Consider the following 12,636-nt stretch of genomic DNA (forward strand, 5'->3'; position numbering starts at 1 on the left):
CCTGGCTGTCCCTATAGGACATATAGGACATAGTCAAGTTGTCAGGGCAAAAAGAAAAAAGTTTCTTTTTTTACTTGGGTTTATATAGATTTTGGACAGTGACCACAGATTGGAGGATGAGGTGGACACCTCTCCAACCACGCTGATCACACTAGAAGCCCATCAATTTTCCCTCCTCAAGAGAGGAATGATAAATAAGAAGGACGGTTGCTATAACATAATTTTGTTTATATGAAAAACTGTCAGAAACTCCACTACAAAAATGCTGAAGGCTGAAAAAGATCAGGGCAACATCTGGCCGTGCTGGTGTTGGTTCTGTGTGTGAAAGGGTTGGGTTTGTGCCACACTTGGTGTCACTGTCCCCTCTGGGGCAGCTCCATGAGCCTGACCTGGTGCCAGGGCAGGATTTCAGCTCAGGGCTCACTGAATTCCTCACAGAGATTTCAGAGGAGGGGATGGCAGAGGGGCAGTGTCTGTGCTCCTGCCTGGGAAAGTGGCAGCTCACAGCTGTTCTGGGGAGCCACTCCAGCACAGGACCTGTCCCCAGCCCTGTGGCACCTGTGACATCTGTGCTGTCCCCTCCTGTTGGGCACAACTCCCTGCTCCGGGCTCGCCACGGCTCCTGCCCTGGGCAGCCGAGCATTTCAGCAATTATTAATTAAAATGCAATCTAGCCTTTCTCATGCTCTCCCCAAGACACCCAGAACTGCTAAAATGTTCTCAGGGATAATAGGGAGGGGAATTAAGCAGTTCCTGGGAAATCTGAGCGGAGCCTTTCCCAGATTTATCGCTGTTCCTAGAGCCTGAGACGATTCCCTGTCGGGCTCTGTATCTCCAGCCCCACACTCTGGAAATCTCAGTCCTGCTGGGAATTCAGGGGGAATTTCTCCATGGAAAGGGTGCTCAGGGCTTTGCAGGAGCTGCCCAGGGAGGTTTGGATCCCCATCCCTGGAGGTGGCACTGAGTGCTCTGGGCTGGGGACAAGGTGGGGATTGGACACAGCTTGGATTGGATGGGCTGGGAGGGTTTCTACAACCTAAATAATTCTGGAATTCTGTGGATAATCCTTGTGGAGAGCAGTTCCTGGTGCAAACATGGTGTCGGGAGCAGAGCTGGGCACCAGCCAGGAGTAGTTTTCCCCAAATCCCAGTTGCATCCCAGTTGAGGGGCCTGGTGTGGGCAGACAGGCAGCAGCCTCTTTTGGGGGTCCCAGTCACTCCCAGTTTGGGGGGTCTCAGCCATTCCCAGTTTGGGGGTTCTCAGTCACTCCCAGTCTGGGGGTCCCAGTCACTCCCCATTTGGATTTTCCAGTCACTCCCAATTTAGGGGTCCCAGTCACTCCTAGTTCGGGGTTCCCAGTCACTCCCAGTTTGGAGTTTCCAGTCATTCCCAGTTTGGGGATCTCAGTCACTCCCAGTCTGGGGTTCTCAGCCATTCCCAGTTTGGAGTTCCTAATCACTCCCAGTCTGGAGTTCCCAGCCATTCCCAGTTTGGAGTTCCCAATGAGTCCCAGTTTGGAGTTCCCAGTCACTCCTAGTTTGGGGATCTCAGTCACTCCCAGTTTGGGGTTCCCAGTCTCTCCCAATTTAGGGTTCCCAGTCTCTCCCAGTTTGGGCTGTGAGCCCAGGGCCATGCTGGGAGGGCTCTGTGGTGTCTACAGAGTGACAAACGTGTGAGCTCCAGGAGCCCTGGCTGCAGCTGCACTTCCAGGGGATGCTGTTGCCATGACGAGCTGTACAAGTGTGATCCGGGGAAAAAAAAAAGAAAAAAAAACCTCCAGTTGGGGATGGGAGGAAAGCTGCTGTGTGGAATTATGTATTTTAGTGTTTTTTCCTGAAGGTTCTAATTCAATCCTCACATTTCTGGGTGATGTTGGAGTATGAAACCCCCTGAGCCAAATCCACACAGCTGCCAGCGTGGAGGGCACAGGGAGTGCTGAAGGGGATGCTCACCCTGCTCTTTATCCTGGGGGGGGATGTGCACAGGAGGTTCCCATGGTGCTCCCTGACTGCTGCCAGGCTGGGAACTCTTGGGATCCAGTGGAATTCCTGGGATACAGAGGAATTCCTGGGATGCAGTGGAGTTCCTGGGATACAGAGGAATTCCTGGGATACAGTGGAATTCTTGGGATCCAATGGAATTCTTGGGATGCAGTGGAATTCCTGGGATGCAGTGGAACTCTTAGGATGCAGTGGAATTCCTGGGATGCAGTGGAATTCCTGGGATGCAGTGGAATTCCTGGGATGCAGTGGAATTCCTGGGGTCCAGTGGAATTCCTGGGATGCAGTGGAACTCTTAGGATGCAGTGGAATTCTTGGGACACAGTGGAATTCCTGGGATCCAATGGAATTCCTGGGATCCAGTGGAATTTTTGGGATACAGAGGAATTCTTGGGATGCAGTGGAATTCCTGGGATGCAGTGGAATTCCTGGGATGCAGTGGAATTCTTGGGATCCAATGGAATTCTTGGGATGCAGTGGAATTCCTGGGACATGGTGGAACTCTTGGGATCCAATGGAATTCCTGGGATCCAGTGAAATTCCTGGGATGCAGTGGAACTCTTAGGATGCAGTGGAATTCTTGGGATACAGAGGAATTCCTGGGACCCAGTGAAACTCTTGGGATCCAATGGAATTCCTGGGATGCAGTGGAATTCCTGGGATGCAGTGGAATTCTTGGGATCCAATGGAATTCTTGGGATGCAGTGGAATTCCCGGGATCCGGTGGAATTCCTGGGACGCAGCTGTTCCCTGCCTGTGCCCAGCCCAGGGTGTGCCTGCCAGGCTGGGGGGGCTCAGCAGCCCTGCTCTGCCTTTCTGGTGTCTGCACTCAGGTCATCAAAACCTCCCCCCGGCTCCCACAACTAAAGAAACAACTTTTACCTCTTTTTTTTCCTTGGGAATCTGGAAAAACCACATCAGCAGGCTGACCCCAGATCCCTCCTTCAGGACACCCCAGGAGTGGGGCTGGGGGCTCCAGCGGGGCAGGAGGTGAACCCAGCTGGGTCCCAGAGGGGTTTTTGGGGTTTCCCTGGCGCATTCCAGCCCTGCCTGTGTGGGAAGTAAACATCCTGCAGGGCAGGCACGGGCAGCTGCCTGCGGCCAGGTCAGCACGGGAAGACAATCACGGCTTCCTCCACACTCGTTTGCAGAATAATTTCCACAAACGCAGCCAGGAGCAAATTCTGCTGTGCAGGCAGGGCCCTGGCTGCTGCTGCTGCTGCTGCTTTTTCTTCTTCTTTTTCTTCTTCTTCTTCTTCTTCTTCTTCTTCTTCTTCTTCTTCTTCTTCTTCTTCTTCTTCTTCTTCTTCTTCTTCGCTGTCTTCGTCTTCATCTTCTTCTTTCTTCTTCTTCTTCTTCTTCGTCTTCATCTTTGTCTTCGTCTTCTTCTTGTTTTCCTTCTATCCTCTTGGTTTTTCTCCTTGTTTCCTTCCCTCCTTTGTCTCCTCTGGGTGTTTTTGTCCTCCCTCCTCTCTCGTTTTGTTCTTCTTCGTCTTCGTCGTCGTCTTCTTCTTCTTCTTTCTTCTTCTTCTTTTCCTTCTATCCTCTTGATTTTTCTCCTTGTCTCCTTCCTTCCTTTGTCTCCTCTGGGTGTTTTTGTCCTCCCTCCTCTCTGGTTTTGCAGCGTGTCCCCGTGTGACCCAGCTCCTGTCCTGCCACACTCTCAGGAGGCTTTTGGCACCTCTTTGGGCACCTGTGACACCCGACCACGCTCCCTCCAGTCCAGAAATGTTTAGACAGTTTCTGGTACATAAGAGAAATTATTTAGAAACAGTTTATTTGTCCACTCTGTGTTGTGCCACATAATGGGAAATTTTAAATACAGGGACATGAGGGAAATTGAGTGACAACAAAACTCTGTCAGGTAATGTGCAGAAATATAATAATATAATAATATTAATATACAGCTCAGTGCTTTGTATTCAACAAAGATATCCAGGGACAGGGAAGTAGCAACTATTTTTCTGTTGAGGGATAAGTCACTTCATGCACTGCCGTGACTTTTAAAACTTTTTCATGTCTTCGTCTTTTAAGACTTTTTTTTTTTTTTAATTTAAATCTTCTGGGAGTCCTGTCTCCTGGGTGTTCCCTGCACTGTGTGATGCCAGTGCTGGCCCAGCATCCCCAGCCCTGTGGTGACACGTGTGGCATGTGCCACCCCAGCTCCCTGGTGCCACCCTCACCTCACCCACGGCTCCTCTGAGTCCTGTGTCCCACCCAGGGAGTGGCAGCAGTGAGGGCCAAGGGGCCAGGCTGAGGCAGGTGGGGGCAATAATTGGTCCTGATCTAATTAGGGAAGCCTAGGGCTGGATTAGGGGCTGTGACAGTGCAGGGCTTTTAGCTGTAAGCCACAGATGGCTTTGCCTGGCAGCCAGAAGAGGCTGGAGGGGTTCATGATCCTGCCTGGAATACACTCCAGGAGGTTTGGGGACAGCTCAGTGCCTGCTCTGGGTGAGCTGGGTGGTCCCCAGTGCCCTCAGCCCACTGTTCCAGTGCCTGTCCCAGCCCAGTCCCCGTGGATTCAGTGGGAGAAGCAGCAGGAGCTGCTGCAGGCTCAGGCTGTCCCACAGCAGAGCCCTGGGACCTGTCCCCAGCCCAGCAGGAGCACCTGGCCCAGCTGAAAAATGTAAATATTAAATAAGGAACCACGTGAAGCTTCTGGTTTTTACTGAGGGGAAGGATCAGGAGAGAAAACCTTTTGTCCAAAGCAAAATCTGGCATTTTCTCCGTGATGGAGATGGATTTTATCTGTGGGGGCTCCACGGGAAGCAGTGGCCTGAGCACTGAGATGGCTCTGCAGGGGTAGAGTCAGAGCTGAGCATCCCTGTGGGTTTGCCCCACACTCTGAGGCTCCAGCCTTGCAGAAAAGTATAATAATAATAATAATAATAATAATAATAATAATAATAATTAAGGAGACTGCTCCTCAAGGATGTTTTGTAAATCAAAAGGTTTAATAAAGAAAAAATAACAAAATGTTGCAGAAAACAAATAATAAGCCAAGCACAGGCACCTGAGAGAACTCAGACACCTCACTAAGACATCTCGAAAATTTCTTTCTTTTGTGCTCTTTCTTAAATCCTGAATGTTTTAGGAGGGATAACCTGGCTGAGAGCCAATAGAGAGGGATAGAGGGTTTGAAGAACGGTGACAAGATCCAATAAATGTTTCTCTCTTTGCCCTGAGGCAATCCTTCTCAGGAGGGTATGGAACAATCTGGGTTCTTTACCTTAAGGGGTGAGCCTTAAACTTTCCCTCAATGAAAAACATTTGCTGGGTGTGTGGGGTGCATTCCTGCACATCCCAGCTGCTGCCCCTTCCTTTCATCCAGGGCTGATTGGGCTGATCCCATACCTGGCTCCCTCACCCAGCTCTGAGCTGCTGCCACCCTCAGTGTCCCCTCCCCAGCAGGGACCTGGGATGGACTCTGTGGCCTCAAAAGTCTTCCCCAACCTCATTAATTCTGATTCAGTGTCTGGAGCAGGCACATTCCCTCATGCCAGGACACCGGCTGAGTCTCTCCCGTGCGTGCTGAAGGAGCAGCATCATCACCAGGCTCCCAGCCCATCCTCCCCTTCCTTCCCAAGGCATTTAGGGCTGCAGCCAGGACGGCAGGCAAGGAGCCTTTGGCCTCGCTGCTGATGAGAAACCCATATCCCGTAGCCCTGGAGTTCCCACCCTTCCTCCCAGGCCACCCCTGGGACACGGCACAGCTCCTGCCTGGAGGAGAAATCCTCCCCCTGGCTCTCACCACCACCCTGGCTCTGCATTTGGGCTCCTGGAGTGTCCCCTCCTTGTCCCCATCACCCAGCTGGGGTTGTGTGCTCTGTGTCCCCAGCCCGACACGCCGTGTCCCATCCCCGCTGCTTCACCCCGGCCTCTCCCGCCGTCTCTTCCAGGGAAAATTCCTTCCTGGCCAGTCACTGCCGCCCCTCGGCCTCGACGCCTCCGGGGCTGCTGCGCTGGCAGGGCTGGGCTTCCTCTTCCTGACCTCCCCGGAGTCATGGAATCAGCTCTTCCCGGGGTCTGCTGGCCATGCCCACTGGGAATGTGCCCTGGGAATGGCCCTGGGAATGACCCACTGGGAATGGCCACTGGGAATGGTCACTGGGAATGGCCACCGGGAATGCCCCATCGGGAATGGCCCCCAGAATGGCCACCGGGAATGGCCACCAGTAATGTCCACTGGGAATGGCCACCGGGAATGGCCCACCGGGAATCCTCACCGGGCATGGCCCACCAGGAATGGCCACTGGGAATGGCCACTGGGAATGGCCACTGGGAATGGCCCCCAGGAATGGCCACCGGGAATGGCCACCAGGAATGGCCACCGGGGGAATGGCCACCAGGAATATCCACTGGGAATGGCCACTGGGAATGGCCCACTGGGAATATCCACCGGGAATGGCCCCCGGAATCTCACCCTCCTCACTGGGGGGTTCAGGGAGGAGGATTTCCAACCTCAGGGACCCTGCAGGGGAGCAGTGGGGAGCAGTGGGGAAAAGTGGGGAGCTGTGGGGAAAAGTGGGGAGCAGTGAGAAGGGAGTTTGGCCCCATGGAGATGTGAACATTCCTGCCAGCATCATTCAGCTGACACCCACCATTCCAGGGGCTGGATCCATCCCATGGTGACCCCACATCTCCCTGCACACTCCAGGGGCTGGTGACACCCCCTTGCTGTAGGTGCCACCTCTCAGTCCCTGCACCACCCCTGGCACTCAGACACAGCAGACTCAGTTTCTCATGGTGACACCTCCTCTCCTCATTAAATTCAGGGTGAATTCTTTGTTTTTCCACAGTCCCCTTCACCCGTGGCTCTCCCAGCGCTGTGTAAATATTAATTACTGGCGGTTAATGAAGCCAGGCATGCCCATCTTCCTGTGGAGATGCTGTGTGACAAACGTGCTGGCAGCAGGGCTGGGAATTTCCAGTTACCTGTGGATAATGATCCGAACCCCACCTGGAGCAGCTTCTCCCTTAAAGATCATCATGGAGGTCCAATGGGCTGGAAGAGGGAAATAAGTGGGAAAAGAGCATCATTTGCTCTGGGTTCACTAAGGAAGGATGGATGGGTATTTAAAAATATTTTTAAGTGCCTCTGGCTGCTGGTGGGAAGCTGCTGTGGCTGGGGTATGTGGGGCTGTGGGGTATGGGGCTGCCTGGGGGAACCCAAGCTGCTGGTGGAGCTTGTTCAGAGCCCCCTGGGGCTGAAATTTTCACCCTCCAGGGTTCCAACAGAGCCCTGTTGTTTGTGTTGGTGGTGAGCAGAAAACCCTCCAAGGCAGATGGAAATTTATCCCCTGTTATCCTTCCACTCCTGAAGTGCTCCAAGTGTTCCAGGGGTTCAGCATTTCCCCATCCTGCTGCTGGACTCGGAGCAGGAAGAGCACAGGAAAACAAACGAGGTCGTTGACCCTCCCCAGACAGGGATGCACAGGAGGAATTGCAGACTGAGAGCTCAGAGCAGCCCCTGGACAAGCTCCCTGTGCCCTCCTGGGGGCCAGAGCTGCTGTGCACAGCCATGGGGAGAGGTTTGGGGACTGTCCCCCTGGCCAGGTCACACCCTGGCTGTGCACTGCCTGACCCCGGGGCAGCCAGCCCTGACCGGAGCTGCCACCTTAATCCGGCTCAGTGACAAATCTGTCCAGTGCCCACGCAGCCCTGGGGACAGTTCCCAGCCTGGCTGTACCCACAGCCCTCAGGAACTAGCCACAGCCCCACAGGAACCCAACCCTGGCCACGTTTTGCACTGAGAGCAGAACACAAACTCATGAATTGTTGGCCCAAACCAGCTCTGACCAAAACAGGAGCAATCTGGGGGTGGATTATGGCATTCCTTGTGCAGCTCCCACCCCCCTCCCCACGCCTGCTGTATCCCAGCCTGCCGGGCCACTAATGCTACTTACATTATTAGGGGATTATTTGGGTGTAATGAGCTTTGCCCCGCTCAGCTGGGCCTGTGCTGGGGGCTGTGGGATGTGTAATACTTCCTGCACGGGGCCACGAGGCGGGCAGCTGCTGCTGGACACACAGGCACACAATGCTCCAATGTTCCTGGATAAAATTCCAGAGGTTAAGCACAAATCAGGGAGCTTTGGGAAGGGCTGAGTGCAGAGGGAGGGTGGTGGGGAGGGTCCTGACCCGTCCCCATGGGCAGTGATGGATCAGAGCCAGCTCTGTGATGGATCAGAGCCAGCCCTGCCCATGCTGGAGCACAGCTAAAAGCATCTTTTCCATCCTCAGCTCTTTTTCCTCTGCCTTCCTCCCATCAGACCGAGCAAGGGCTTGGCGATGTGTTGCTATGGACACCAGGAAGCTTTTCCCTGGAGACCAGCACTAAGTGATGCCTGCGTGTTCTGACATAGATTATTATTATTAATATTATTATTTTCTCCTTTTCTTTATTGTGAATGTTGAAGTGTGGATGAATTCCTGGCTTTCCCCTCCTCCTCCCCTGCCTCTGTCCTGCTTTCCTCTCCCAGCTTTGTGGATTTCCATGGCTGTGTCCCAGGGCTTGGCTTCGTTCTGGGCCAGGGTGTGAGCAGTGGGTGCGTGGGAGGAAGTTTCAGCTCTGTAACTCTTGCTCTGCTGGAGACCCCTGCAGAGAAGATCCCTGATTTATCCCAGCCTTGGGAAATCCTCTTGGTCACCTCATGCAGCTGCAGAGCTCCTGGGCACCCGTTTCCACCAGTAACCACCACAGGAGGTGCTGGATTCCTGTTCCCAGGGCTGGTGTCCCTTGGGTGGGAGTTCTCTGCTCCCTTCGTTTTGTTTGGGACCTCAGAGTGATTTAAATCTAGACTAATTAGTCTCTGCTGGGCTAATTCCAGGCCTGACTCCCATTTTGTCACTCCTCTGGTGTCCTTTAGTGCCTCGGGTAACCTCTGAGAGCTCTTGGCTTGCAGGGAAGGGAAGTCCCATCAGCTCTGGGAAGTTCTTGGAAGTCAAGGCTGGAGGCTGAGCTTTGCAGGGATGGGGCTGTGCTCCACAGGCTCAGCCCATTTCCCGGAGGGAAGCAGCGCTGTGGCTCTGGGCACTTGGCACAGGGAAATGGGATTTGACTGTGACACGGTCTCAATGTCATTTGGACTTCTCTTGCTTGGCCTTTGAAGCCAATAATGGGCTGTTTCTGTTCCCTGTCACTTGATCTGCCCCTCGGTGAGGCGAGGAGCCTCTGATGAGTGATCTCCTCTGTCCTGTGCCCCTTCTTCCCTGCTCTGGAGGGACTTCACAGGCTGCCTTTCAATCAGCTGCTTCTCTTGTTCCTGGGAAGGCAGTTCAGCACCGGGTCAGAAAATCCGGCCCATTGAAATCCTCCTGTTTGCTGTTTGTGACTCCCTCTCGGAAATCTTACAGCAAATAAACCCCCCAGTGGCTGGCGTGGTGTCAGCCTGGCTGGAGCTCCTGCACAGCCCAGGCACTCCCCGGTGGGGCAGGGAAAGCAGGAGCTGCTCTGTTTTCTCCATGTGTTTGGGAATTGCAGCAGGATCTGTGTGGAGCAGGAGGGTTTTACCCTGGAGTGTGGGGTGAGGCTGCTGGGCAGCACCTGTGTGGAGTGGGGGTGAATCCCAGCCCTGTCTGCAGCAGGAGAAATCCAGCTGTGAATCCCAGCCCTGTCTGCAGCAGGAGAAATCCAGCTGTCAATCCCAGCCCTGTCTGCAGCAGGAGAAATCCAGCTGTGAATCCCAGCCCTGTCTGCAGCAGGAGAAATCCAGCTGTGAATCCCAGCCCTGTCTGCAGCAGGACAAATCCAGCCCTTGCCCTGCCCTCCCCTGCAGCCCCCAGCTCCTTCCAGAACCTCCACACACATGTGGATTCTCTGGAAGGAGCTGTGGGACTGGGCTGCTGCTCCTGCAGAGGAGGTGACAGCCCCACCAGGGCCAAGCACTCCATGGCTGTGATGTTTGAAAGCTCCTTGACAAACGACTTCTTCCTGCAGTTCCTCAGCAAACAAGTGGAAGCTCCAAAAAACCAGCAGTTCCTTCCCGTGCTGCTGCCAGCTGGGCTGTGCTGGGGAGGGTGAGCAGAGCACAGCAGAGAGGGGCTGGTCCTTGCAGTGTCCTCCTGCCCCTGCTCTGGAGACAGGAGAGAATTTGGGGGACTCTGTGACCTGGTTGTCCCTGCAGGGACAGAGTGTCCCGCACAGAGTTTGGGACTGAAGATCATGTGTTGCTGTAGGACACAAAAGAAAGAATCCAAATATTTCAGAAGGCAAAGAGCATAGAAAAAAGGCTTTATTTTCTAATTTTTACTACTTTTTATAAGGTGTTCTGATACAGATTTAACATGGTCGGTGAATAGGAACGACACCTCATTAATCCCATAGAGAAACAGCAAAACACCACCTGGAGAAAGATTGTTCTGAGAAAGGAGAGTTGTTTGCCAGGATTGTTTTGAGAAGAAGCTTTCTTGAGAAATTTTTCCTTGGGAAAAAAAGTTAGCAGCTGCTAGCAGGCTGAAATCTCTCAGACCCACACCCACGAGCCTCTTTGGTGGGAAATCCCAAATGCAGAGAGGGCTGGGTTCCCATCTCAGAGTCACTGGGTGCTGTCCCTTGTCCTTAGTGCTGAGCCCTGATGCCACCAGGCTGAGCTCAGTGCCAAATCCTAACAGAGCCTTCCCCTCTCTCCTTTTTGCCCTCCCTCCTGTCTGCCAGCAGTTCCCTATCAGCAAAACCCCTACACCCCCGGGAGCAGCTCCTCTGCCATCCGGTGCTATCGCTGTGGGGACACCTGCAAGGGCGAGGTGGTGCGTGTGCAGAGCAACCACTTCCACATCCGCTGCTTCACCTGCCAAGGTAGGGATGGGCACCCCAAAAACCTGCTGGCCAGGTGGGGAGGGAGGGAGGATTTAGGCGATGTTTGAATTTTTCTATATTGTTTTATATGTTATAAATATATAAATATATTATATATTTTATATATTTATTTATATTATATATACTAATTTTATATATTAATATATATATTATATTATTCTTAGTATTAATACTATTAATTATATAATATATAATATATAATATATAATATATAATATATAATATATAATATATATATAATATATATGTGTATATATGTCTATATGTATATATATGTGTATATATATAATATATTTATATATTTATACATTATATATTATATTTTTATATATTATTATATATACTATATTTTATATGTGTTATAAATATAATATATATATTTATAGCTCTTATATATTATTTATTTCTATTACTATTTCATATTAATATGTTTTATATTTTAATATTACTATTTACATTACTATTTTAATTAATATTTTAATATAACTATTTTATTCAATATTTTAATATTACTATCTTATTTAATATTATAATATTTCTATTTATATTACAATTTTATTTATTATTTTAATATTACTATTTATATATATATTATATTTTTAAATTTTCAACTTTAAATATTTTACTTTGTGACAATCTACATTTTTACATAACTACACACGTATACTTTCAGTGTTATTACTTAGTTTTGGAAGCTGTTTTTATGTCTTCAAGTTAAAGGCAGTACTCTTTTGAGAGTTACTGCTTGTTAAAGCAGAAAGATATTTTGGGCATTTAGGGTTCTAACATCCAAACTGTCCCACAGCCCTGGGGGCAAAGCAAAGGGCATCTCCCACTGAGATGGCACAGGGCAGGCAGAGCCCCTGGTGCTGCCAGAGCCACTGAGGGGTGTCCAATGTCACCTGAGGTCCCCAATGTCCCCATCTGTGTCTGGGGGGGGTCACCGTGTCCTTCAGCTGCCCCCAGAGCAGGAGGAGGGAGGAGAAAGAGGAGAAGGAGAAGGAGGAGAAGGAGAAGGAGAAGGAGAAGGAGAAGGAGAAGGAGAAGGAGTAAGGAGGAGGAGGACGAGGAGGAGAAGGAGGAGGAGGAGAAGGAGAAGGCACTGCCAGCCTGGCTGAGAGGAGGCAGCGAGGTGGGGACACGCCCAGAGCAGCTCTGGGTGACACATCCCTGTCACCTGCCCAGCAGCTGGGCCTTGGTGGCCCCCAGGGCTGGCAGAGAGGTTTGGATCCTCCTGGAGCACCAGAGGAGACCTGCAGGGCTGTAAAGCTCATGGTGCAGAGCTGCTGCTGCTGCTGCTGCTGAAGGGCTCCTCAGCTCCTTTATTGGAGCAGCTGCTGTCAACCAACTCCTGCAGGCTGTAAAATTCCCCATTCCAGGGCTTTTTAAAGGTTTCTGGTCTTCCAAGCTCCCTGTGCTGAGCATCATCCCCATTCCCCTGGCCACACTTTGCTCCTTGCCAGGGAACAGAGGTGACACTTGCCCGGGCTGTCCCCACCCTGATTTTTGGGAAGGGGGAATGTGTCCCGGGATGCCCCCAGGGCTGACTTGCACCTGCAGGGCCCCGTGCTGAGCATCCTGCCCTTTCCCAGCTGGGCCAGGAGGATCCAGCAGGAGCTTGAGCGTCCAGACAAAGAGCTCAGACAGCTCCCAGCTTCAAAGGGAGCCAGCAGGGAGAGCCTGGCAGCGCTCACTGCCCGAATTCCAAGTGAAAGGGAATAAATAATGAGAGGAAATCCTCCTGTCTCACCTTCCCTCGCAGCTCTCACCTCCCGCCACCTCTGGCTGGCTCCAGCCCCACTGCCTGTCCCTGGTGTG

The 12,636-nt window shown here is 51.8% G+C and overlaps 1 protein-coding gene across 5 annotated transcripts in view; it reads left to right on the plus strand.

Annotated features, from left to right (window-relative positions):
- The window catches only part of ABLIM3 (actin binding LIM protein family member 3), a 54,394-nt gene that overhangs the window by 21,512 nt on the left and 20,246 nt on the right, over positions 1-12,636 (plus strand). For all 5 annotated transcript variants that reach the window (XM_083871784.1, XM_083871782.1, XM_083871783.1 and 2 more), the window contains exon 2: positions 10,660-10,797. In XM_083871784.1, coding sequence (XP_083727910.1) covers positions 10,660-10,797 — 138 coding nt within the window. The remainder of the gene's footprint in view (positions 1-10,659; positions 10,798-12,636) is intronic.

Source organism: Zosterops lateralis (assembly GCF_965231275.1).
Source record: "Zosterops lateralis genome assembly, chromosome: 14".
NCBI classification, from domain to species: Eukaryota; Metazoa; Chordata; class Aves; order Passeriformes; family Zosteropidae; genus Zosterops; species Zosterops lateralis.